The sequence below is a fragment of the Panthera uncia genome, chromosome D4, assembly GCF_023721935.1.
Source record: "Panthera uncia isolate 11264 chromosome D4, Puncia_PCG_1.0, whole genome shotgun sequence".
NCBI lineage: Eukaryota > Metazoa > Chordata > Mammalia > Carnivora > Felidae > Panthera > Panthera uncia.
In genome coordinates, this window is record NC_064807.1 from 85,670,851 (window position 1) to 85,697,339 (window position 26,489).

General features: G+C 56.7%; 1 protein-coding gene across 4 annotated transcripts in view; it reads left to right on the plus strand.

Annotated features, from left to right (window-relative positions):
- USP20 (ubiquitin specific peptidase 20) overlaps positions 1 to 26,489 on the plus strand; it is a 44,668-nt gene that overhangs the window by 13,172 nt on the left and 5,007 nt on the right. For all 4 annotated transcript variants that reach the window (XM_049630017.1, XM_049630023.1, XM_049630016.1 and 1 more), the window contains 19 exons: positions 935 to 1,031; positions 5,802 to 5,855; positions 7,232 to 7,294; positions 7,616 to 7,747; positions 8,802 to 8,898; positions 9,370 to 9,439; positions 11,297 to 11,410; positions 12,422 to 12,500; positions 14,976 to 15,417; positions 15,781 to 15,921; positions 16,229 to 16,344; positions 16,598 to 16,770; positions 17,382 to 17,476; positions 23,939 to 23,972; positions 24,167 to 24,212; positions 24,985 to 25,165; positions 25,252 to 25,378; positions 25,804 to 25,973; positions 26,055 to 26,136. In XM_049630017.1, coding sequence (XP_049485974.1) covers positions 951 to 1,031; positions 5,802 to 5,855; positions 7,232 to 7,294; positions 7,616 to 7,747; positions 8,802 to 8,898; positions 9,370 to 9,439; positions 11,297 to 11,410; positions 12,422 to 12,500; positions 14,976 to 15,417; positions 15,781 to 15,921; positions 16,229 to 16,344; positions 16,598 to 16,770; positions 17,382 to 17,476; positions 23,939 to 23,972; positions 24,167 to 24,212; positions 24,985 to 25,165; positions 25,252 to 25,378; positions 25,804 to 25,973; positions 26,055 to 26,136 — 2,297 coding nt within the window. In that variant the 5' untranslated portion in view covers positions 935 to 950. The remainder of the gene's footprint in view (positions 1 to 934; positions 1,032 to 5,801; positions 5,856 to 7,231; positions 7,295 to 7,615; positions 7,748 to 8,801; positions 8,899 to 9,369; positions 9,440 to 11,296; positions 11,411 to 12,421; positions 12,501 to 14,975; positions 15,418 to 15,780; positions 15,922 to 16,228; positions 16,345 to 16,597; positions 16,771 to 17,381; positions 17,477 to 23,938; positions 23,973 to 24,166; positions 24,213 to 24,984; positions 25,166 to 25,251; positions 25,379 to 25,803; positions 25,974 to 26,054; positions 26,137 to 26,489) is intronic.

Consider the following 26,489-nt stretch of genomic DNA (forward strand, 5'->3'; position numbering starts at 1 on the left):
GCTGGGTGCCGGCACGTGGGAGCGAGCTGTCTGCTTCTGCGTGTTTCCACTGCCCTAAGTTAAAAAGAGAGAGAATACACGTGAGGCCGTAAGAGTCTGAGCAGCTCGAGCTTCCGCCTTGGCTCTAGCATTCCTCGCTGTGAGACCTGAGACAAGAAGGAACCCCTGTTTCCGAATCTGTAAGACGGGGCTGATCACAGCTGCCTGGGGACGTTTTCCAAGAAATAACGCACGGAAACCATTTAGTCTGCCACCCGGAACTTGATCAGCACCCGTAACACCTGATCTGGTGGGGGGCCTGGGCCAGTGGACCCCCTGGCTGACCATGTCGGGGAGAGGGTGGGGGTCCACTTCCCTCAGTGGACACACCGCCCCTGCCTTTGGTTAAACCACCTTGGCTCCACTAAATCTTCGGTTGGCCCGGAACTTTCTTGGCAACGGTTTGGAGCTAGAATCAGCCGTCAGGTTCCTAGGTGTGATTTCTGCTAAAATATGAGGCGGCTGAAGCCAATCCAGTTACTTGTTTTTATACATTTTCTTCGGGAATAATTGTTAATTCACAGGAAGTCGCCACGGATGTCCCAGGGAGGGCCTACGTACCCTTCACTCAGTTTCCCCCAGGGGTGCCACATCTTTGGCATATCCGTAGTACGACGTCACAACCGCTAAAGGGACTGTTGGGACAATCCACAGGGCCTGTTCACGTGTCGCCAGTTTGACGCGTACCCATTTGTGAGTCCCCCGAGCGTTACCGTCACACCCAATTCCCAGAGGAGGACAGTGAGGCTCGGAGAAGTTAAGTGGCTTCCTCGACTCACCGGCGGATATGTGGCAGAGCCAGGACCTGAGACCAAAGTTGTGCACTGCACCAGCAGCCCCCGCCTCGCTCCAGCGGTGGCTGCCGTTAACCCAGGCTCCCTGTGTTCTCTTGTAGGTGAGCCCAGGCCAGCATGGGGGACTCCAGGGACCTTTGCCCTCACCTTGACTCCATAGGGGAGGTGACCAAAGAGGACTTGCTGTTCAAATCGAAGGTAAAGGGTCAGACCTTACAGAGCTGGGGCCCACACCCAGGGCAACTGCGTTCCTAAGGTACAGGTGTTTCCAAAGGAAGGTTTGAAAGAGTTGAAGAACCGGCTTCCCGACAGTCTCTGCTTAGCGTTTTGTGTAAATGGAAGGGCTGGCGTCCGTGGGGGAAGCTTTCCGGGGGCTGCGTCCTAACAGCCATTAATTAGCACTTAGATCAGTCCATCTGGGAGCCACTAATGCCCTGTGCATTAGCCGTGGAGCCTTTCCGAGGCAGGGAACAAATCATGCTCTGAGAGCCCACCGGCATTTTGATGAGCGTGACCCGAGGAGGGTCTGGGGAGGCCCAGAGCCAGAAGGTGGGCTTCTCTGAGTGGGGAGGATGTGTCTTTTTTTGTTAAAGTGTTTCGAACGGGTGATACTTTTCTCTGGTTCAGAATCGAGCAATATAAAAGTATCGATGTCAATAAAAAAAATTTTTAAAGTAGGGGGGTGCACAGCTAGCTCGGCTGCTAGAGCATGGGACTCTTAGTCTCAGGGTTTGAGCCCCACGTTGGGTGTGGAGCCTACTTAAAATAAAATTGTTTAAAAAAAATTCAGGGGTGCTTGGATGCCTCAGTCGGTTAAATGTCCAACTTTGGCTCAGGTCATGATCTTCCAGTTTGCGAGTTCGAGCCCCACATCGGGCTCTGTGCTGACGGCTCGGAGCCCGGAGCCTGCTTCGGATTCCGTGTCTCCCTCTCTCTCCGCCCCTCCCCTGCTCGTGCTCTGTCTCTCTCTCTCAACAATAAACATGAGAAAACGAAAAAATAAAATGAAAAAAAATCACTGTCAAGACATCCTCCTCCCACCCTCCAATTCCACCTTTAGGGAGCCTTTTATATTAGTCTCTTTTATACTTTTTCTGAGTTTCTTTATGCAAATACATGCAAATATGCTTATTTTTCATTTCCCCCTTCATTATATAAAAGGTAACATACTATACTATAGATGCTTTTTTTGTTTGTTTTCTTGTTTTTAATTTATTTATTTTAGAGAGAGAGGGAGGGAGGGAGGGAGGGCATGAGGGAGGGAGGGGCAGAGGGAGAAGGAGACAGAGAACCCCCAGCAGGCTCAGCACTGTCAGCGCAGAGCCTGATGCAGGGCTCGAACCCACTAGCCGTGAGATCATGACCTGAGCTGAAATTAAGAGCCGGGTGCTTGACCAACTGAGCCACCCAGATGCCCCTAGACACTTTGGCAACTTGCTTCCTTCACAGGACAGTACATCTTTCTGGAGCTCTTTCAACCTGGTCCGTGAAGACCGCTTTGTCCTAGTTTGCCCTGGAGTTGCACGGCATCTCGTCGTGTGGACCCCGTAACTGAGCCTCTGCGGGTAAACACCCAGGCTCTTTGCATGTGGTGAATGTGGTGCCGTGATAAACGGCCTCCTGAAAGTGTTGTCGCACGTGGGGGCCGAGCGTGTGGGGGGCACACTCCGGGCAGCGGGGTCTAGAGTCGCGTTCCTAGACAAATTGCCGGCTCGCTCAGCCTCCCTGTCCCAGCAGGTCCTGGGTGGCCTTCGGCCTGAGCTGGTTCAGCCTGGGCCTGCGGGAGGGATCAGGCCTTCAGAGTGCCTGTGGCTTCTTTCGAAGCACTTTCGCTTCTCGTGTGGTCTGGAGGAGGGCAGAGCGAGGCTGTGATGCATTCGCACTCACGCTGGGTTCTGAGTCTGCACCAAGGAATGAATGAGACAGACCGAGGGGGTTTGCCTCCAGAGGAGGCAGGGATAGGGGGATCCGAGGGCAAAGAGGAGAGCGAGGAGGCGCGATCCGGGCCGGGCCACGGCAGCCTTTCGGAAGTGGTAGGTCCTTCTGGAGCAGAAGGACCGAGAACGTCTGGAACGTCTCAGGCCTGTATTTCAGGGAGCATGTGTCCCGCCCTTCTCTGAGCACCCAGAAATCTGCAGAATGAAACGAAGATTGTTTTAAAATACCAGAAGGGGCAGGGAGGTGAACAGGTCAGGCACAGTGCAGGGGACGGAAATGGCCAAGAAACTTCTGAAAGAAAGTGCTCAACTTCACCAGTGACCTGGGACATTGCCGCGGATCGCGAGATGATGGCATTTTTCCTCTGCCGGACAAACCACAGGCCAATCCGACCCGGGCTGTTGGTGATGGAGGGGAGGAGACCGCACGCGTGGTGGGGCGAGGTGGGCATTCCTGTCACTTCAGGGACACAACTCCCCGTGTGGGAGTTTATCCCGTAGAGGTGCGAGTACCAGTGATAAAGACACAAAGACAGCAGTATTTATTGAGGCTTATTTGTCAAAGGAGAAAACTGGTGGCAGTCTGCATACTCATCAAGAAGGGAGTGGGTGAGGGGCGCCTGGGTGGCTCAGTCAGTTAAGCATCCAACTCCAGCTCAGGTCACGATCTCGCAGTTCGTGAGTCTGAGCCCCGCGTCGGGCTCTGTGCTGACGGCTCGGAGCCCGGAGCCTGTTTCGGATTCTGTGTCTCCCTCTCTCTCTGCCCCTCCCCTGCTCATGCTCTGTCTCTCAAAAATAAATAAATGTTAAGAAAAAAAAAATTTCTTTTTTTAAAGAAGGGAATGGGTGAATTACGGTGTGCCCGTAGCGTGGGGCACCGTGTCATTACGGCAGACGGGAAGATGCAGTGTCTGTGTGCAGACTTGGAAAGATGACCATAAAAAGGTGACAGAAACGTGTCAGAGAAACGTGTATAGTATGATCTTGTTTTTCCTAAAAATCACACCCCCTCCCCTAAGTGTATGCATATACGTTGTATGTGAAAACACGGAGGGATATGCCTCACGTTATTCCAGCATATGTATTTATTACACGTTATATACCCTCCCTGAGATCGTATACAGCATGTATGCGTCGTTTGAACTGTTAAAACAAACCTCCAGGGCCCCTGGCTGGCTCAGCCAGTAGAGCATGTGACTCTCGATCTCGGGGTCTTGAGTTTGAGCCCCGCGTTGGTGGTGAGCCCGCTTACAGAAAAAAACCAAACAAGCATAGGGTACCGTCGTCATTCAAAAGACTGAAACAAAAAGGAAGCCCTGGAAGAGGGAAGTGAATTGTGAAATCAGAAAATCAGAAAAGAGATTGCAAGTGCGGGAAGGTCGGGGGCTGCTGCCCCCAGCGTCCTCAGCGGGAGACCCTGAGGCAGATCGCGGATCTCAAGTCCCACCTTCTTGACCACAACCCTACGGGGACCTCCAGGTTCGGGCCCTTTACCGATACAGCTAGAAACTGGGCTCGGTGAGAACGCAAAATCCCCGCCGAGACGTGAGTGGGGGGGGGGGGAGCCCACTTTCCTGCTGGGGGGGTGCCCTGTGACCCAGGCTCCTCTGCTTCCCCTCTTGACCTGCTCTGTAGCAGGGCCTGCCCTCTGAGCCTCGGTTCCTCATCTGTCCAAAAGAGCTGCTGCGCACACTGGCAGGGATTGCAGGAGCGAGGTATGAAGAACTTAGCCGTGGTCATCCCTGGCAGGTGGCGCTCTGGCTCTGACTGAGCCCTGTGTTGTAACTGCCATCAGAGCGGGTACTTAGAATCCGCCTCACGGCTGAGGGGGTCACCTTGGGCATTGTGGAGCCTCAGTTGGAATTGCTGTTTTAGACACGTGCAGCAGACAAGATTATTTAAGGCACGATTTAAGTTGTAACGAAGAGACCCTGAAATATAGCACCTTAAATGAGAGTAACGCTTCCTTTTCTGTCATAGGACAGTCCGGGCATACGTACGATGGCAGGGCAGCCCCTCCCTTCCCAATACATGGCTTTCATTTCTGAGTCCAAGGTGCTTGCCCCCGCTCCTGCCGTCCCATCTGTGTTCCAGGGGAAGGAGGAGGAGGAGCGGGGAGGGGGGGGATGCACAGCCCGGAAATGGCACGCGTCACTTTCGCTGTCATCTCATTGACTAGAACCGAGCCCCAAGACCACAGAGGAGCCGAGAACCAGTCTGCAGCTGGCTGGCCGTGGGCTCGGCCCACATCCGAGCATCCTGTTGCTAAAGCAGGAAAGGGGGACGCTGGTAGACAAGAAGCCGGCTCTGTCACCAGAACGCCAGAAACCTGGGTGTTTTCTGTGTTCATCAAATGTTTTGGTGTCCCTTGGGGCGCCTGGGTGGCCCAGTCGGTTAAGCATCCAACTCTTGTTTTCGGCTCAGGTCACGATTTCATGGTTCGTGAGTTCGAGCCCCGCGTTGGGTTCTGTGCTGACAGTGCAGAGCCTGCTTGGGATTCTCTCTCTCTCCCTCTCTCTCTGCCCCTCCCCACTTGCAGTCACTCTCTCTCTCAAAACTATACTTTATAAAGACATAAATAAATTTCTTTAAAAAAAAGCGTATTGATGTCCCAATTTGTACTAGGCTCTGTGAAGTCACAGAGGTAGACAAAACAGACCGTCCCTCTTTCACGGAGCCCAGAGTCTAGGTGGGAAGAAAGGCTTACACAGTCATCAAAGGAAGAGTCGAGGGTGCGATAAAATGCATATTAACAGGTCTGTTTATTTACGTTTCAAAGGATTTTACTAAAAATGTTTTTGTAGCACGTGGGGAAGCAAAATACAAACAGTAAAGCGTAAAGTGCCCTGTGAGGAAGGACGTTTAGATCGACAGGCTGGTGAAGGCCTTTCCGAGGCAGAAAAACCTTTCGGTGGAACGCTATGGGGTACAGCCGTCGGCGTCCAGTGGGGTCTGTGTGTGATGCCTCTGGCTGGAGCGGCTCCCCGACCGCTCACGCTTGGCTCTTTCCCTCCCCCCTCCCCTTGCCCAGGGAGCCTGTCAGTCGTGTGGTGTTACTGGACCGAACCTGTGGGCCTGTCTCCAGGTAAAGTACCCTTGCCGCTGTTGGGGGCCTGGAGCTTGGTCTAGACTCTGGGCTGGGAATGTCCGTCTCTGGCCGGCACTGCTGGGATCGTTGGGCGGGGACACGGGGCATGGATGTCTCAGGTGCACGGCCTGAGCCAAGAGGGTGTCAGAGTCAGCAAGTCCCCCTGCTGGCCGCCTGCCTGCCTGGGCAGCCACCAGGAATGTTGAGAGAAAACAGCAGGCTGTGCAGGACTCCGGACCAAATGATCCCATCTGCACGAAAGGCAAAGGTCTGTATGTGCATGTGTCTGTGAGACTTGATGCAGGCATCTTGGCTCTGAGCCCTGGCTCTTCTGCGTAGTGGCCTGTCCCTGGGCCAGCCTGGGCCTCGTCACCCCACCTGTAAAGGAGAGGTCACTGTCGCTGGGCAGCTGTCCCCTCGTTGCGGGGCTGCGGTGGATTTGACAAGATGACCCCTGCAATGGGTTTAGCAAGGTGCACGGTCTGTGGACGGGATCCAGGATAATCCAGTCATGGTTCATTGTCATTGCTTCTTAAAGAGAGCTGTATCACAGCGTGGCCACTTTCTATGAGGAGCACGATTTGGGATGGTTTTCATTTTTTTCTCTGGAATTCTTACAGCATTTTCCACAATTTTCTACAAGTATATGTTTATTACATTTAAAGTCACATTGAAAATGGCTACTAAAAATTTCTTTGAGAACAAATCCAAGTAGAAAAGAAGAAAAAAGGACACGTGGGCCACCAGGGGACTCTTCCGGCCTCGGCCTTCAGGGCCCGTCACCCAGTTCTAAAGCAGATTGCAGAATACCGTCTGGGCCCTTGGGGGACAGCAAGAAACGTGTGGCATGGTCCTGTGTCCTGGGAGCCCCCCCAGCAGGAAGGGATGTGTCCTTTGTGACCGGAAGGCCCTCACAAGCCCGTGCGGTGCTGATCTCTTATGGAGAAGCAGGCTGATCGTTGGGCTGCAGGCCTGCAGTGGAGGCACTTGCTGGGCCTGGTGGGTGGCTAGATTTGGGACAGGGAAGTGCAAGGCCAAAGGCAAGGCCATCAGAGACCTGCAGGCCCCCTGCAGGTCCCGAGTGGGTCTCCATTACCGGCCCATAAGGAAGTAGGGGGGAGGGTCTGGGCGCCACACAGCTTGGCCCACGTCTTGCTGGGCCCCTACCTGGGCTTTTTTGTAGGAGGCCAGTAGCCCAGGGCACCCTGTCCACCTTCCTCGGCGGGCAGGGGCGGCTTTTAGGGCAGCCGTCCTTTCCAGCGGGAGCTTCAGGTACATACACACGTGTTCCTGTGGGGCGGCAGGGCCTCAGGCCTGGTCTTGGTGGCGGAGATGGTCCGGCCCCCATGCTCTCTCCTTCCCTCTCTCCCCAGGTCTCCTGCTCCTATGTTGGCTGCGGAGAATCCTTCGCTGACCATAGCACCATTCACGCTCAGGTGAGCGCCGTGGCCGGGAGTGTGGGCCCTGCGGGCGGATGGCCCAGAATTCAAACCCCGGCTCCAGCCGCCTCCCAGCTCCAGCCGCCCGCTCTGGGCCTCGGTGGCTATGTCTATAAAATAGGAACAGGCCTAGCAGGGTTGCAACAGAGACCAGAGCTAATGCAGGTGGCACGTGAATGGTCAGTGGCCGCCCATGGCCTTCCTGGCTGGAGGGTGAGCATGTTCTCTGCAGGCCTTTTACTGGGGCCGCTGGATGCAGCCTCAGGGCACCTGTTAGGCCAGTGTGTCCTCAGCCTCACTTCGGATCTTGCCCTCTAGGCAAAAAAGCACAACCTGACCGTGAACCTGACCACGTTCCGCGTGTGGTGTTACGCCTGTGAGAAGGAAGTGTTCCTGAAGCAGAGGCTGGCAGCACCCCTGGCGGGCCCCTCGCCCAAGTTCTCGGAGCAGGTGAGGGGGTGCAGGGGCGGCAGCGCAGTCGGCAGTGACATGTTGGGGGCAGGGCCTTGTGACCCAAGCGTCGGGGGAGCGGGGATTGGTGGGTCCCAGATGGCATCTGTGCCTGGCCCGTGTTCTCAAGTGCCAGGGAACCCTTGCTGGGCCCCGGCTGCGTGCCAAGGCCCACACGGGGTGGGGGTTGAGGACACAAAAGTCCTCCGGGAAGGGAGTTCGTTCGTAGGCCGTGGGCGGGCCGCGCGCAAGGGCAGGGCTTGACCGAGCCTGGGCCTGGGGCCAGTGCAGATGCTTCTGGGCCTGTGGCGAGCCCCCGGCACCCCCCAACCCTAAGACGAACCCTGCCCCCCGGGGAATGCCGAACGGTGACCTGCGGTTCGCTTCTCTGTGGAAAACACCAGAAACCCCCCTAACGAGGCACCGAGCAGGGCACCGTGGGGCACCTAAAGGCGGTAGGCCTGGCAGACGCACGCACGGAGGGTCGCCTCGGGCTCCGGCCAGTACACAGGTCGCGGGGTTGGCCGGCTGGAGTCGGAGCTCGGGGAGGCCTGAGCGCGTCTCTTCCGCGTTTACACAGCGACCATCGCGTAGTAGGCGCTCAGTAAATGTTTACGGAACACGTTTGCAAGCGTGGCAGCTGTTTACGGTTATTTACAAAAAAGGCTGTGCAACAGTGTGCGTGCAGTATCTTGTTTTGGGGGCGTGTGTATACGAACGGTGAAAAACTTACGCAACCGCGTACAGACTTGACAGTGGTCGGCTGAGGCAAGTTGGATTGTAGGTCGTGATTCATTGTTTCTATTTTTTTGCAAATTTATTATAACTGCGTTTTTATCAGCGTCAGTAAAATACAAGTTTCCCGTCAGTAAGATACAAGATGCCAGAGCCATCTCTTTCCGGGGTGTCCTCGGCTCAGATGGGCCAATCCGGTGTGGGCTGGGGGCGGGGGCTGGGCGACTGGGCTTCCTTTCCCCCTGGGGAGCCTGCGGGCCCCTGCCCCCCACCCCGTCTTCCTCGCCTCCCCAGTTTCCTCACTCGGTCTCTCCCGCAGGACCCTCCGCTGCCCTCGCACCCTCTGAAAGCTGTCCCTATTGCCGTGGCCGACGAAGGAGAGTCCGAGTCCGAGGATGATGACCTGAAACCTCGAGGTAGCCAACCCCAGAGCTGGGGGAGCTGTCAGGCCGGGCCGGGGGCCTCCACGCAGCCTGGGGAGTTCTGCGGCGCATTGGGCCTTGTGGGCGGGCGAGGGCGGCGTGACCGACGGGCCGTAGAGTGTGGTGGCTTCCCTTGGGGTGCTGGCCATCCAGCCGAGTCCTCGTGGCCTGCCGGTCCTCATCCCCGGTCTCGGCGTGTGACCCCGGGCAGGCCGGCCCCTCCACACCCGGCCTCCTTGCCTGCGCGACGCGGACAGTGGGCCGGGCTGGGTGGAGGGCAGAGCGGTCCGTCTGAAATGCTCGGGCGCCCACAGCTACCGTGAGCAGGGGGCACAGTAACCTAACCCGGCAGACTTCTGGGGCGGGACACCAGCCACCCACGTCCTCCTCTGGTTGGGTCCTGGCGGCTCATCCGTGAGCGGTGGCACCCTCACCCTCCCTCCCCGCTGTGCATTGGCTCCCTAGGCCTCACGGGTATGAAGAACCTCGGCAACTCCTGCTACATGAACGCCGCCTTGCAGGCCCTGTCCAACTGGTAGGTTGTCACCTCGTCTGGGAGCCGGGAGGCCAGGACCTGTCCCCAGATGCCCCGGAAGTAGCGGCAGCAGCCCCCACGCTGTGCTGTGTATGTTGCCCACAGATGCATGTATTTAGACGTGTATCAGCCCCCCTTGGAGCACATGTGCCCTTTGACCCAGCAGCCCCCCTTCCGTCAGAGTTAGTCCCGGGAAGGCGACCTGAGACGTGGCGTGTGGTACCTGTGCCATGTTCATGTTCTGTGTTTGTAGGGAACGATCTGAAGGCCCGAATTTAAAGGCCAGCTTTAGGGAACCCTGGGGGGCTCTGTCGGTTAAGCGTCTAACCCTTGGTTTCGGCTCAGGTCATGATCTCACGGTTCGTGAGTTCGAGCCCCGTGTCAGGCTCTGCGCTGACAGCTCAGTGCCTGCTTGGGATTCTCTCTCTCTCTCTCTCTCTCTCTCTCTCTCTCTCTCTCTGCCCCTCCCTTCCCCTCCCTTGCTCATGCTCTCTCTCCCGTTCTCAAAATAAATAAAAAACTTAAAAAAGAATAAAGGCCAACTTTGCAGTAAGTGTAGGACAGTATTTTCCTGAGTGGGAAGGGGTCAGACTATGGCAAGGGGGAGGAAGGAAGTTACAAGTTTTGTGCGGTGCAATCCCATTGGGGGAAAAAATTAGTCATTTCTACCTCGGGTAGGCTGTTAAGTCCGTGAGGCCAGGGCATTTCCTGCGCCCGGTACACAGATGTCCCACCTGGTGGGGACTCGGTGCGCATATGTGTGAAGGAGGGAGGGGGCGTCTGCAGGAAAGTCTGGAACATTATGCACCTAAATGTTCGGGGTAGCTGTCTTCACGTGGTAGGATTAAAGCCCTTTATTAGTGTTTGCTCATCCAGTCTTTCTACGATGAATACGTATTTCTTAAGTAATGAGATAAGTTTTTAAAACACGAGGGAAAAGGAAGATGCCTTCAGGTTCGGGAAGGTTCCGCAGAATGGGCTGGTGGGAGCAGCAGGTTCTGGGTCCTCTCTTGTTGGTGCAGCGACAGCCACGCCCTGACCCCAGGGGCCCTGAAGCGGGAAGCTCGGCAGCCCTGGGAGAGGGAAGGGCGCTGTTTCTGTGTCGGGGCGTCCATAACAAAGCATGACAGTCAGGGGACTTTATTATAATTACTATTATTATTATTATTATTTTAATTTATTTTTTATTTATTTATTTTTGTGAGAGAGAGCGGGCTCACACAAGGGAGGGACAGACAGGGAGAGAGAAAGAATCCCAAGCAGGCTCCGAGCTGTCAGCACAGAGCCTGACATGGGGCTCAAACTCACAAACCCTGAGATCATGACCTGAGTCGAAACCAAGAGCCTGATGTTTCACGGACTGAGCCACCCAGGCACCCCTGGCAGAATACTTTAAACAGCAGAGATGTATTCTCTGTCTGTTCTGGGGGCCAGAAGTCTGAGATCACGGTGCAGACAGGGGTGGCTGCTTCCGAGGCCTCTCTCCTTGCCTTCTAGATGGCCACCTTCTTCCTGTGTCATCTTCCCTCTGGGCATGTTTGTGTCCAAATCTCCTCCTTGTATGAGGACACCAGTCATATCGGACTAAGGCCCGCCCTGAGGACCTCATTTTAACCTAATTGCCTTGTTTCGGGGCCCTGTGTCCAAATGCAGTCGTATTCTGAAGCGTTCAACTCGTAAATTTGGGGAGACACGATTCAGTCACGACAGGTGGGATCCTTCTAGTCATCCGCAGGCATTTCTGGCTTCAGGGGCTACAGGATGCCCCCCGCATGAGCTTTTCTTCTCTACCCAGCTCTTTCTAACCGATGCCACGCGCCCCTCCTTTTCTGACCCGGCTCCCTCCCCTGCCCCTAGCCCTCCGCTCACCCAGTTCTTCTTGGAGTGTGGAGGCCTGGTGCGCACAGACAAGAAGCCAGCCCTGTGCAAAAGTTACCAGAAGCTGGTCTCTGAGGTCTGGCACAGGAAACGGTGAGTGACTGAGCCCCTGACCCTGGGCAGGTGCATGGGGCTGGGGACTTTCCTCTCAGCCCTTCGACTGGGTACCACCTCTGCCTTTGGCTGTTTGCTCTGCACCTGCCACGCCTCACCCGTGTGATTCTCATGGCAGTGCTGTTTTATAAACTGGGGAACCTGAGGTTCAGAGAGATTTCCGTGTCCTGCTCAAGGTCACTCAGCTTGGGAAGGGTAGAGCTAGCGTTCGAACCTGGTGTTGCCCTGAGCCAGCGACCACTTCTGAGACATGTGTGCTGAGGCTGAGACACTCACCACGACTCCTCCGAAGCCCCAGCCACCCCGTCCACGTGGGAGAGAGTCTCATAAGTGGTGGCCGGTGCCGACAGGGCAGGGGTTTAGCGCAGCGCGAAACAAATTTAAAGGCCGGCAGTTTGGATTAGACCCGTTTCTCTGGGAAACTTGGGAATGATTTAAAAGGAGCGTGTAGAAATGTACGAAGTGTAAGAGCAAATCATAAAACAGCGCGATGCAGTATAATTCCGGTTCTGTCAGGAGCCAAGTTTGTTTCCTGGGTGTATCTATTTCCATGGAAAAATCTAGAAATCTCAGCGGCAGTTATCTCTGGGTGGTGCTGTTAGTGGTGATGTCTCCTTGTCGAGCTTCTCTAAAATTCGGGGTTTTTCAAAAATGGACATGGATTGCTTTTGAAATTAGAAAAACCACAAGAAGTATTTCAGAAAGAAACCAGTTTTCAGGTCGGCTTGTTGTGGACTAACGGGAAATGATGCCGTCCCAGTCGGGAGTTCTTTGCCTGGCTGAGCCGTGACTTGACATTTTCCTCCCTGAGTGTGGGGAGGTGCGAGCCCGCAGGGGCTCCTGGCCAAGTCAGCCGTTCCCAGAGTTACAGCAGACACCTCACTGAGTCCCATCCAGCCACCCCAGCTGCCTGCCCTTCCGACCCTCGAGGGACCGCACAGCCCTGAACGGGCCGGGCCACCTGCGCTAATGGGTCTGGTCTTCCCACAGCCCAAGCTACGTGGTTCCCACCAGCCTGTCTCACGGGATCAAGTTGGTCAACCCGATGTTCCGAGGCTATGCCCAGCAGGTAGGCCATCCGAGCTGTGCCGGGGACACCCAGGGCTGTTACCAGGCCTGGCCCTGAAGCCCAGACCGGCATGGAAAACACCAGCAGCGGCTCGGCGTTACGGGGCGGGTCCTCTCGCTGCCTGAGCCCTTGGTGTGTATGAGGACACTGGAGCCCCCCCCCCCCGCCCCCGGGGCCTGCGGATGTTCTCCCCACTCGGCAGGTCAGGAGGCTGGAGGCTGGGTCTCAGCCGGGAGAGTCACTGGCTCAGGTCACACAGCTGGTGCGTGGCGGAGGGGAGATTTGACCTCAGGCAGGCTGACTGCAGACTCCGGGCGCCTCAGCACTGCGTTCAGAACGTGCTTTTTCATTCTCCAGATCACAGGCGGCATTTCACTTCTGCTAAGCGTTTCATTACAAGTTTTTATACGTCTAGAGAACCCTCTGGAAATCAGTGATCCTTCCCGTGGCGTGACCTCGGGGGACCAAGATGCAGTTGAATGCAGCCACCTGTATGCCCCAGTCCCAAGCCGAGCTGATCGTTCACATGTCCGGGTCCCTGCCCCAGACTGCCCGGCGGCCCGGGGTTTCACTGCTGGGCTTGCGGGGGGAGCTGGCCCTGTCTGGGTCGCCATTCCTGCGGCCTGAATGCGGGGCCCGGGAACAGAGCCGCGGTCGGGCGGGGAATGCCTTCCGCCCTCTCCCTCGGCCCCCACCACCCTGCCTGCCATCCCTTCCCTGGCTGAGGGCTGCTGGGCTTCCTCTGCTCACACCCTCTGTTGGAGGATCGCCAGGCTCCTGGCGAGAAGCCCAGCGCTGCCTGAACACCACCCTTTTGGAAAGCGATAACATCCTCCACGATCACAGCTCACCATCTACCATTTATTAAGTTGTCACTCCCTGCCACGCAAGTACAGCCCTGTTTCTCCTGACAGAGCTCTCCTGAGTGAGCCCTGTCATCACCCCCAGGCTCTAGGTAAGGAGCTGAGGCTCAGGTTCTACAGCTCGCTCAGGTCACACAGCACCTAGGGGCAGGGTGGGACTGAGGCCGAGCTGAGCCATTCCTCAGGCGCTCTGTGAAGAGAAGGGCTGCCCGGCTGCTACCAGCACGTACTCAGACTCCAGAAACACCTCTTCGTCTGCTTCTTAGACACGGCACACGGATCATTTCTGAGTCCGAAACATAGATGCAGGCGTGGGCCTCTGTTAACAGCCAGAGGATGCTGTCCTGCTTCCACACATGGCTTGAGATTTTAGCAACCCAAGCACAGTACTCTTGTGACAAGGAGAAGCCAGAAAGGAAAGGAGATGGCGTGTCAAAGGCCCGTTTCTTAAAAGAACCTTTCCGCGCCCCTGATAACGGGACCCATGAATCCTCTCCACTCCCTAATGCAAGATAAGCTAGTGGTTACTTTCTCTGGTCTTCGAGTTTGACACTTTGCCCGAGGAAACCCTTCCAGAGTCCTCCCTTCCCTCTCCTGGAACCGAGAGAACGAGGCCCGGTCTCCGCGTCTGTGACGTGAGGCTGAGGAGGCTTGGCTGGTTCTGGCCGCTGAGTGATCCAGCCTCGTGTTGGTCAGGAGTTGGGCCGGGGGCACTGCTTCTGACGCCGGGCACTGTGAGGGGCAGCGTGGCACCACGTGCCCTCGGCTGTTGGGGCCCAGCCGCCGCCACCACGTTCTGGCACCTTCTTTGCGTGCGCCGCTCTCGGCGGGGCTCGGTGGGCAGGTGCTGGAAGCCTCGCTGCCCGGGCTTCCTGCTCGGTTTGGCGATCTAGTCAGAGGTCAGAATAAAAGTGCCACTGCTGTGATTTGAGGCCCAAGCGGCCCGGAGTTTAGGGCTTAGATATATCTAGCCCTATCACAGCTTAGATATATCGTCTCTGGGAAGGTGCCATCCTCCCTCCGGGGCCACGGCCACACTGGCGAGGCAAGGGGTGGGCATGGGAGCTGGCAGCAAGGCTGGGAGGGCAGGGGGAAACCAGAGGAAGGGTAGAGGATGCGGGCGGCCGGGCCTGCTGGCCGTCATCACCCCCGCCCAAGTCAGCTGGGTCGTCACATGGACACGCATCTTCTCTGTCACCTTCATCCCTCCTCAGTCTCCCTGCCCGCCCCAGGGGCCCCGCCTGCAGGCAGCAAGGTGACTTTCGGGGCCAAACATGGCTCCTTCACTGTCCCACACTGAGGTAGAGGCCGGGCTACAGGTGCTTATGGGCACGAGCTGGGGAGTCCCACGGCCCCGGTGGGGACCTCAGCTCTGCCACTTGACAGCTGTGTGACTGGGGAGGGGTGGCTCGGCCTCTCTGGCCCCGGCGCTCCTGGTAGAGCGGGGGTTGGGACGGAACCGCCACGGAGGCCCCCGTGAGGGCCGCTCGACGCGTCTGCACGGGGTACCGCCGGGACCCACGAGAGGGGCCTGCTGGTGTCCTCGGCCGCAGGGGCGGCGGGGGTGCCTCCGCCGGGGGGACGGCCCCGTTGACGCGGCCGCTGCTTCCAGGACACCCAGGAGTTCCTGCGCTGCCTGATGGACCAGCTGCACGAGGAGCTCAAGGAGCCCGTGGTGGCGGCCGCGGCGGCACCGGCCGAGGCCCGGGACTCAGACTCGAGCGACACGGACGAGAAGCGCGAGGGCGACAGGAGCCCGTCCGAGGACGAGTTCCTGTCCTGTGACTCGAGCAGCGACCGGGGTGAGGGCGATGGGCAGGGCCGTGGCGGCTCGCAGGCCGAGGCGGAGCTGCTGACCCCCGACGAGGCGGGCCGCGCCATCTCCGAGAAGGAGCGCATGAAGGACCGCAAGTTCTCCTGGGGCCAGCAGCGCACCAGCTCGGAGCAAGTGGACGAGGACGCCGACGTGGACACGGCCATGGCCGCCCTTGACGACCAGCCCGCCGAGGCCCGGCCGCCGTCGCCGCGGTCCCCCAGCCCCTGCCGGACCCCAGGTGCCAGACAGCCGCTCGGGGCCCCCGGCCCGCTCTGCCCGGCGCCTCCCGTGTGCCGGGCGCCGACGCGCACCGGCCCGCTGGCCTCTCCCGCCCCCTGGGGTCCCACCACCGGAGCCTCGGGTCGGGGGTCGGCCACGAGGCAGGTGCGGACCCGCTCAGCCGGCCCCGCGCCTCGGCTGGAGACTGGAGCGAGGACAGGCATTCTGTGGGTTTGGTGGCGGCCGGGGTGGGCACGGGCCAGAGGAGGCGTGGCGGGCTCCCGCCTCGGTCCCTAGGAGGTGCCGGCGGGCCCTCTTCCTGACCCGGCCCCGCAGCCGGCGTGGCTGCCTCGGCCCAGCACGGCCCCCTCTCTGCCCCCAGAGCCGGACAACGAGGCCCACATGCGCAGCGCCTCCCGCCCCTGCAGCCCAGTGCGCCACCACGAGGGCCACGCCAAGCTGGCCAGCAGCCCTCCTCGGGCGAGCCCCGTGAGGATGGGGCCGTCGTACGTGCTCAAGAAAGGTTGGCGGGGTCGGGCGGGGAGGGTGGGTCGGCAGGGCGGCCGCTCGCGCGGCTCGGGGCCGGGAGCGCGGGTCGTGCCGTGGCTGCCCCTGGGAGCAGCAGCGTCTCCGAGCCCTCCTAATGCCACCGGGTGCGAGCGGGGGCGCCCCGTCTCACTGACCGTGACCGAGGCGCCGGGAGGTGAACTGTGAGCCCCGGCACGTGACGCACGTAGGACCCCCCAGGTCCCGGCCAAGCAAGCCCCAGCACCGCCCCTTGCCCCAGACAGGCCGGAGGGGCTGGGCCTAGTCCCGTGCTGTGCCCCCAGCCCAGGTACTGAGTGCCGGCAGCCGGAGGCGGAAGGAACAGCACTACCGCAGCGTGATCTCCGACATCTTCGACGGCTCCATCCTTAGCCTCGTGCAGTGTCTCACCTGTGACCGTGTGAGTGCGCTGGGGTGGGACGAGTGACGCGCCGGCCTTCGGTGCCCCGGTGCTCCTCCCCCAGGTCGGGGGCTCCGCCTGGTGCCCCCTGCCTTTCTGTAGGGGAGGGCCCCGGTCGCCAGACTAGGGAGCAGACCCTCCGCCCTATACCTGCCATCTGGTGGTGACTGGGGCTCGGGGTACAGATTCTGCTTGTTCTGGGCAGGACGGAACCCTAGAAGGTGGAAACCCAGGCTGACCTTCAACCCCACAGGTGTCCACCACGGTAGAGACGTTCCAGGACCTGTCGCTGCCCATTCCTGGCAAGGAGGACCTGGCCAAGCTCCACTCGGCCATCTACCAGAACGTGCCAGCCAAGCCGGGCGCCTGCGGGGACAGCTACACCGCCCAGGGCTGGCTCGCCTTCATCGTGGAGTATATCCGGAGGTACCCCAGCCTTCCCGCCTGCTGGAGACACGACGCTGCCCTGGCCCTGGAAGGCAGCAGGCCGTAAACGGCAAAGTCCAGGCAGTTACAGGGCCAAGGGCAGAGTCCCGAAGGGCCCTTGAAGCTGGAGGATGTGCAGGTGTTGGCTGAGTGGGGCGGGGGCTTCCTCAGCCACGAGGGAATGGCCTGGGTTGGGTGGGCCCATGGATCTGAAGGCGGGTAATGACAGGGGAGTCACCAGGTGACAGCTAGAAAGGAGCGGCAGCTGGAGAGCGGGCCTGACCCCGCAGGGAGAGCGGTGGGTGGCTTTCCGGAGCCCCTGCTGTGTGCTGCAAAGCCCGCTTTATACCCGCCTGATGTCAGGAGCCCGTCTCTGCCCAGAGGACAGGCCAGTGGGATCAGGGCCCCTTCACACGTGAAAAGACAAAGCTCAGGGAGAAGTGATGTCATTCTCCCAAGGACCCTGGGTTGCCGGCTGGTGCTCCCAAGCGTTGGGACCTCTACCCGTTCCACCCACCGGGCCAAGGTGCCTCCCGGGGCCCAAAGCCGCCAGGTCTCAGTCTTGCCCAGGCCCTGGTTGCACCCCCGCCACCCCTTTCCTGTCTCCGTAGGTTTGTGGTATCCTGTACCCCTAGCTGGTTTTGGGGGCCGGTCGTCACCCTGGAAGACTGCCTTGCTGCCTTCTTCGCTGCTGATGAGCTGAAGGGTGAGTGGACCGGGCTGGCTGGGTCAGCATACGGCTGGTTTCTGGAACTCACTGTCAGTTATCGCCCCCCCCCCCGCCAGGCTGGGCCTGGGACTGCGTGTTCTCCCAGCCCTACCACCTGGTGGCCCTTAGGGCTTCACCTGGTTTTCTTTTGTTTAACAGTTTGATGCACAAAAATGATATTGTGCTTTTAAGTTTGCATTTCCTCGGTTATCGATGAGCTTGGACAGTTTCCATGAGCGTATTGACTGTTGGTATTTCATATTTTAAAATGTCCTCTTCCTGACTTTTCCCATTTTTCTGTTGAGTGCTTGGCATCTTACCTTTGGGAAAGCTCTTTTTCTTAAAAACAAACAAACACAACCCCCCCCCCACAAGACTTAGTTGTGGTAAAATACACATAACGTAAAATTTACCATTGTAACCATTTTTTTAAATTGTATTAAACATTTTTGAGTTCATTTATTTATTTTTGAGAGAGACAGAGAGCATGAGCTGGGAAGGGACAAAGAGAGACAGACACACAGATTCCGAAGCAGGCTGCAGGCTCTGAGCTGTCGGCACAGAGCCTGACACGGGGCTCGAACCCACAAGCCGCGAGAACATGACATGAGCCCAAGTCGGTCGCTTCACCGATCCAGGCACCCCCTGCCCATCGTAACCATTTTTAAGTGCACTGTTCAGTAGCATTCCTGTATTCATATTATCATGCAATCAATCTCTAGAACCTTCTCATCCTGCAAGGCGGAAACTCTACCCCTTAAACGGCAACTCTCTCTTCTCCCGTCCCACAGCCCTGGCGCTGATCATTCTGCCTTCTGTCTCCATCACTTGATGACTCTGGGGACCTCATCTAAGTCAGATCATATGGTCTTTGTCTTCCTGTGACGGGCTCCTCATCCGTGTCGTGGCAGGTGGCAGAACCCCCCCCCCCCTTTCTGGAGCTGAATAGTACTCTTGGTAGACGACGTCTTACTTCCCTGTTCCTCTCGCAGTGGACACGTGGGCTTCACTTCTGCCGTTTGGCTGTCATGAACAATGCTGCAGTGAACCTGGATGCGTACCTGGTCCCTTCTAGACCGATTTCATTTCCTTTGGATAAATACCCAGACGTGGGATTGCCGGATCACGGGGTAGTCCTATTTAACCTTTTGAGGAACCTCCACACTGTTTTCCGCGATGGCCGTGCCAATTTCTGTTCCCACTGGCGGTGCGCGCGAGGGATCCCCCTTCCCCACGTCCTTGCCGACACTTTGTATCTCATTTTGCCAAATCTCCTCTTGAGGAGAGCTCTTCTGACAGGTGTGAGGTGACACCTCATCGCGGGGTCGATTCGCGTTTCCCTGGGGATGAGTGATGTCGAGCGGCTTTTCGTGTACCTGCTGGCCACCTGTTTGTCGTCTTTGGAGAAATGTCTGTTCAGGTCCTCTGCCAGCTTTTAAACAGATTATCTGGGTTTTGATTTTGTTTTGTTTTGTTTTCTCCTATTTGTATGAATTCCTTACGTACTTTGGATATTAACCCCTTATCCGATACGTGTTTTCTCCCGTTCTGTAGGTTGCTTCTTTACTTTGCAAATTGTTTCTTGTGTTGCGAGAGCTTTTGCGTTCGATATCGGCCCGCTTGTTTATTTTTGCTTTTGTGGCTTGTGCTTTTGGTGTCCTATCCAAAAAGTCATTGCCAAGGGCAGCGTCCGGGAGCGTTTCCCCTATGTTTTCTTCTAGGAGTTTTGTGGTTTCAGGTCTTTTTAATTTTTTTTTTAATGTTTATTTATTTTTGAGACAGAGAGACAGAGCATGAGCAGGGAGGGGCAGAGAGAGAGGGGGGACACAGAATCCGAAGCAGGCTCCAGGCTCCAAGCCGTCAGCACAGAGCCCAACGCGGGGCTCGAACTCACGGACCGCGAGATCGTGACCCGAGCCGAAGTCGGACGCTCAACTGACTGAGACACCCAGGCGTCCCTTCAGATCTTATATTTCAGTCTTTAATCCATTTTAGGATAATTTCCGTGAGCGGTATGAGATACGGGTCCAGTTTCATTCTTCTGTCACATGTGTGAATGTCCAGTTTCCTCAACACCATTTACTGAAATGACTGTCTTTCCCCCGTCAAGTATTCTTGGCTCCCTTCTCAGACAGCAGTTGCCCGTATATGCATGGGTTTATTTCTGGGTCCTCAATTCTGTTCATTGGCCTGTGTGTGTTTTTATGCCAGTGCCATACTGTTCTGACTACCGTAGCTTTGTTTTTGGTTTTTTTGTTTTTTTTTTTTTTTTAATTTATTTTTGGGACAGAGAGAGACAGAGCATGAACGGGGGAGGGGCAGAGAGAGAGGGAGACACAGAATCGGAAACAGGCTCCAGGCTCCGAGCCATCAGCCCAGAGCCTGACGCAGGGCTCGAACTCGCGGACCGCGAGATCGTGACCTGGCTGAAGTCGGACGCTCAACCGACTGCGCCACCCAGGCGCCCCTGACTACCGTAGCTTCGTAGTGTAGTTTGAAATCGGGACTCGGGACGCCTCCACCGTTGTTCTTGCTCAAGATTGTTTTGGCCGTTTGGGATTTTTTTATAATTCTATGTGAATTTTAGGATTTTTTGTTTCTATTTCTGTGAAAAAGGTCACTGGGATTGTGACAGGGATTGCATCGAATCTATAGATGGCTTTGGGTAGGGTGGACATTTTGACAATATCTAGTATTCTGATCCGTGAATTTATTCATTTATTCTCATGTACTGGGTCACCGTGTGGGAACAACTCAGTCTCCTATCACTCTTACTACCTTCCCGATGCCAGATGCGTGGTGCCGTTCCCCTTCCAAGCAGTTATGTGACACCAGCTGGGTATTGAGAATTCGCCTCGATTCTGACACTGGAGACAGCATCACATCCCACAGGTTAAGGGTTCAGTCCTACAAGACTTCCCCTCCCCAACTTCAGAAGCCAGTCACGGGTCCTGGTTGTCACTTGTGTTTCTGACTGGCTGTAGCTCGAAGGTTCCAACCCTTTCTCCTTGGGCTTGATTAATTTGCTAGAGCCATTACTTGCTGGATTACTGGTTTATCGTGAAAGGATGTAGCTCAGGGGCACCCTGGTGGCTCAGTCAGCCAAGCATCCGACTTCGGCTCAGGTCATGATCTCACAGTTCGGAGTTCGAGCCCCGCGTCGCGCTCTGTGCTGACAGCTCGGAGCCTGGAGCCTGCTTGGGATTCTGTGTCTCCCTCTCTCTCTCTGCCCCTCCCCCGCTCGCACTCTGTCTCTCTCTCTCTCAAAAATAAATAAATGTTAAAAAAACATATTTAACTCAGGAACAGCCAGACGGCAGAGCTGCACAGGGCAGGGTATGTGGGAAGGGGCAGAACTTCCTTGACCTCCGAGCTCGCTACTTTCCCTCGTCTCCACACGTCCACCAACTTGGAAGGGGGCCAAATGCCATGCCATTGGGATTTTTATGGAGGCTTCCTCACGTAGGCATGATCGGTTATAAACTCCCATTTCCAGCCCCTCCCTCTGTAGGACACAGGTGGGGCTGAAAATTCCAAACTTTTTTTTTTTTTTTTAATTTTTTAACGTTTATTTATTTTTGAGAGACAGAGAGAGACAGAGCATCTGGAGGGGAGGGGCAAAGAGAGAGAGGGGAGGAGCAAAAAGGGGAGGGGCAAAAAGGGGAGGGGCAAAGAGAGAGGGAGACACAGAATCCGAAGCAGGCTCCAGGCTCCGAGCTGTCAGCACAGAGCCCAGCGCGGGGCTCGAACCCACAGACCATGAGATCATGACCCGAGCCGAAGTCGGACGCTCAACCGACTGAGCCGCCCAGGCGCCCCTGAAAATTCCAAACTTCTAATCATGGCTCCGTCTTTCTGGTGATCAGCCCCAATCCCAGAGCCATCCAGAGTCACCTTGTTAGGACAAAAGCCACCGCCATCACCTAGGAAATTCCAAGGGACCTTTAGGAGCCTGCCAGGAAGTGGGGTCAAAGGGTCAAAGACCAAATATCAGAACAGATGATGCTTCTAGTGCTCTTACCACTTAGGAAAGTAGAAGGACCTTAGGGAGTGTGAGCCAGGAACCTGGGGCAGAGGCCAACAGCTGTATTTTCCAAGGTCTCACGGCCATCTTTGTCCGTGTCTCTCATCGATGACATGTGGTTTCTGCGTACAGATCTTTCACCTCCCTGGTTAAACGTCTTCCTGTGTGTCTTACCATCCTTGACCCGATTGTAAATGGGTTTGTTTTTTTGGTTTCTCATTCAGATATTTCACTGCCAGTGCACAGGAATGCCACTGGTTTTTATATGTTGAGTTTGTGCTCTGCATCTTCCCTGAATTCATCTGTCAGCGCTAACAGTTTTTTGGGGGAGTCTTTAGGGTTCCTATGTGTAGGATCGCGTCATCCGCATACAGACAGCCTGAGCTCCTTACCTCCTCTTCTCCTTTTTGGACGTCTTTTATTTCTTTTTCTTGCCTAATTGCTCTGGCTAGGACTTCTAGTACTGGCTAGAATAGGCCTGGTGAGAGTGAGCGCCCTTGTTGTGGTCCTGATTTTGAAAGAAAAGCTGCTAGCTTTTCACCATTCAGGATGACATTGGCCGTGGGCCTGTCTTAGGTGGCCTCCGGTATGCTGAGGCGTGTTCCCTCTACACCTAACCTACTGAGACCTTTTATCGTGAAAGGGTGTTGAAATTCATCAAATGCTTTTCCTCTCTGGGTTGAGAGGATCATATGATTTTACCCTTTATCCTATGAATGTAGAGTATCCTGTGTATTGATTTGTGTGTGATAAATCATACTTGCCTCCCAGGTTTAAATTCCCTTTGATCATGGTGTGTGAGCCTTTTAATATGATGCTGAATTCGGTTTGCTAGAATTTTTTTTTGACGATTTTCCCGTCAACATTCATCAGGGATATTGGCCCATCGTTTTCTTTTCCTTTAGTGTCCTTATCTAACTTTGGTATCAGGGTGCTGCTGGCCTCATAAAATGAGTCTGAGAGTGCTCCCTCCTCAGCTTTTTGGAAGTGTTTGAAAAGGATTGGTGTTAATTCTTTTTTTTAAATGTTTGGTAGAATTCACCGGCAAACCATCTGGTCCTGGACTTTTTTTGTTGGGAAGTTTTTACTTTTTACTACTATTGCAAGGTGGAAAGAATACTGCTCTAATCTCCTTATTACTGGTCTCTTCAGATTTTCTCTTTCTTCATGATTCAGTCTTGGTTGTATATCTCTAGAAATTTGTCCGTTTCTTCTGGGTTATCTATCCAATTTGGGGTACAGCGAATTGGACACAGTGCCTCTTGTGATCCTTTGTGTTTCTGTGGTGTCAGTTGTAAGAGCCCCCCTCCATTTATAATTTACTTACATCCTCTCTGTCTCTGCTTTTGCTAATCTAGCTAAAAGCGTTTTCAATTTTATCTTTTCTGAAAACCGACTCTTAGTTTCACTGATCTTTTTTTTTCTATTGTTTTTTTCTCATCTCTGTTTATTTACGCTCTAATCTCTGTCGTTTCCTCCCTTCTGCCAAGTTTGGCCTTAGTTTATTTTTCATTTTCTCTTTCATCGAAAAAGGTTGTTTGAGATCTGTTTGCTTTCTTAATGTTGCCACTTATTGCTATGAAATTCCCTCCTAGACCTGCTTTTCCTGCATCCCATATGTGGTGGTATGTTATATTTTCATTTTCATTTGTCTTGAGATGCTTCCTGAGTTCTTTTGAGTTTTTCTCTGACCCGTCAGTTGTTGAAGAGTGTGTTGTTTAATGTCCACATGTTTGTGAATTTTCTAGTTTTCTTCCCGTTAATGGTTTCTCGTTTCATACCGCTGTGTTTGGAAAAGATCTGGATACTATATCTGTCTTCCCAGGTTTGTTCCAAGTTTGCTCTGTGGCCCCACAAAGGATCTGTCCTGGAGAATGTGCCGTGCACACTTGAGAACGTGTATTCTGGTGCTGTTGGGTAGAATGTTCTGTCTGTGTCTGTTAGGCCCACTTGGTCTGTAGTCCTTCAGGTCTGGTTCCCTTATTAATTTTCTGCCTGGATGATCTGCCCAGTGTTGAAAGTGGGGCGTTAAAGTCCCAACTGTTACCGTATTGCCGACTCTTTCTGCCTTTAGTTGTGTTAATATTCGCTTCCCATATTTAGGTCCAGTGGGGTTGGATGCATATATTTACAATAGTTACCTCTTCTTTTTGAATTACCCCTTTATCACCACATGGTGACCCTCTTCGTCTCTCCTGACGGATTTGGACCGAAAGTCCGTGTTATCTGATACCAATATGGCCACCTCTGCTCTCTTGGTTTCCATTTGCAGGGAATGTCTCCTTCCATCCCTCTCTCCCAGCCTGTGTGCCCTTAACACTGAAGTGAGTCTCTTGCAGGCAGCCCGTCGGGTTGTGTGCCGTCAGCATAAATGATCGTGTCCACCTCTGCCATTCCCTGTCCCCGCTAACCGTTGTCTGCATTTACTGCTCTAGGTGACAACATGTACAGCTGTGAACGGTGTAAAAAGTAAGTGTGTGTGTGTGTCCCGGGGCCTCTCCCGCGCTTCCCATTCCGCCCCCTCCGTCCGTCTGTGTCCCGCGTACTTCCCCTGCTCGCCCGGGGAGTTTGACCCTGACCTCACAGACGTGCCCCTGTTGGGAGGGTGCCGCTCTACCCCCACACCCGGACACTCACTGCTTCTCGCCCGTTGTCCCTGCCAGGCTGCGGAACGGGGTGAAATACTGTAAGGTCCTGCGGCTGCCCGAGGTGAGTGGAGCACAGCGCCCCCGCCCCCCCCCACTCCCTGTCACTGAGCATCCTTCCTCCCCCAAGAAGCCCGGGGCTGGGGAGAGTTGACCACTTCAGGGGGGAGTCCACTGCTTTGGCTGAGAGGCCTGCTGGGAGGGGTCTGGACGGCGACGTGGGCCCTCCCTCGGCTCCTCCCGCACTGTGCCAGTCCCAGTGGGACTGGGGCGGCCGTGGGGCGGAGGGTGCCACCCCGGGGAAGGTGGGTGTGCGGGGAGGCCTCTCTGGGGGAGTCGGTCTGAGTGGGCCCTGAGCGCGGGGGCTGTGTGGGCCTCGTGGGGGCGAGGGGGGAAGGAGCCGGCGGGCAAAGCTCCGAGGCAGGAATGGACTCACTGAAACCCGAGCAGAGAGGAGCGGTGCCCGAGAGGCGGGAGCTCGGGGCCGTGCCGAGCAGGTTTGGGACGCCCGTCTCGGCAGCCAGTGCCATCGGCGTGGCCCTGCCGTCACCCATGCCTCTCCTCGTGCCTTGTGGCGAGCCAGCTCGGCTCCCACGCGGGGCTCTTCCCTTGTTCAGGCGGCTCAGTGGGTGTGACCCATCCACCCGCCTGGGCCTCTGGAAGGCTCTAGCCGCTAGGTTCCTTGTTTTCACCTGAATGGCAAGACCCGAGTGGACCGAACAGCGGGCTGGCGGGTGTCCCAGAGCCTAGCCTCGAGACCCCGCCTGGTTACCAGGGCTCGCAGGGCCCCAGCCAGCCCCGTCTAGGGGACCGACACCTGCCCCCGGTCCCCGCAGATCCTGTGCATCCACCTGAAGCGCTTTCGGCACGAGGTCATGTATTCGTTCAAAATCAGCAGCCACGTCTCCTTCCCCCTCGAGGGACTTGACTTGCGTCCATTCCTTGCCAAGGAGTGCACGTCGCAGATCACCACCTACGACCTCCTCTCTGTCATCTGCCACCACGGCACAGCAGGCAGTGAGTCCGGCCACCCCTGCCCCTCCCTGTCCCCGTCCCCTAGGCCACCCGTGACCCGCCCGCCCCTCCCGCCCCTCCCGCCGCAGGTGGCCACTACATCGCCTACTGCCAGAACGTCATCAACGGGCAGTGGTACGAGTTCGATGACCAGTATGTCACCGAGGTCCACGAGACGGTGGTGCAGAACGCCGAGGCCTACGTCCTCTTCTACAGGTGGGGGCCCTGGGCGGGCCGTCGGGGTAGAGCTGGTGACCTGCGGGCCTGGGCGTCCCGCCCCTGGCCCCTGGGGCTTCCGTCAGGGTGAGTGGGGCCTGGAAGGGCTCTAGACTCGGGCAGCAAGGGTTTCAGTTTGGAAGAAAGAGCCCTGTGGCCACCGCGGGAAAGTGGGAAGCCCAAGAAGTTGAGTTTGGGTCTTCCGTGGTGGTCCCGTGGGAGGGGACGGTGGCCGGAACTCGGGCAGGGGTGGGGCTCAGGCAGGGGGAGTGGCGGTAGGTGGCCCCGAACACACCCCTGCCAGCTGTGGCTGGTGCCCCTGCATGGAGTGAGCCCAGGCACAGCTGCGCGCAATGCTCCTGCCCCAACCCCCTCCCACCTCTGCCCTACCCCACCCACCGGCCCTCGCCTCACCCCTGCCCCAGGAAGAGCAGTGAGGAGGCTGTGCGGGAGCGGCAGCAGGTGGTATCCCTGGCCGCCATGCGGGAGCCCAGCCTGCTGCGGTTCTACGTGTCCCGGGAATGGCTTAACAAGTTCAACACCTTCGCGGAGCCGGGGCCCATCACCAACCACACCTTCCTCTGCTCCCACGGAGGTGAGGGCGCCTTCTCTGCGGTGGGGGCGCGGGGCGGGCGGCCGAGCCCCCAGCTCCCCGTCCCTCTGCCTTCCTCCCCAGGCATCCCGCCCAACAAATACCACTACATCGACGACCTGGTAGTGATCCTGCCCCAGAACGTCTGGGAGCACCTCTACAACAGGTAGGTGCCGTGCCTGCCTCTTCTGGGAGGGCCCGGCGCTCGGCGGGGCAGGGAAGGAGCTCGGGGAACGGACGCCACCGTGGGCCCCACGCCGCCCTCCACTCCGGGCAGAGCCGCACAGAAGCGGCTGCAGGGGCTTCCCTGGCACACGAACTGCAGGGAAAAAGACACTGGTGGGCATCCAGCTGGATCCTTCCGGTCAGGAGGGACAAAACCGGCTCAGGCAAAAGCAAGCGTGTTGGTCCCTGTCACAGATAGTCCTGGGAGCGCCGGCTTGGGGCAGGCCCGGCTCGGGTGGCCTTCAGGCCCAGGTGGCTCTGCGGACAGGTGGGCAGGACGTGCCATGCCCAGCA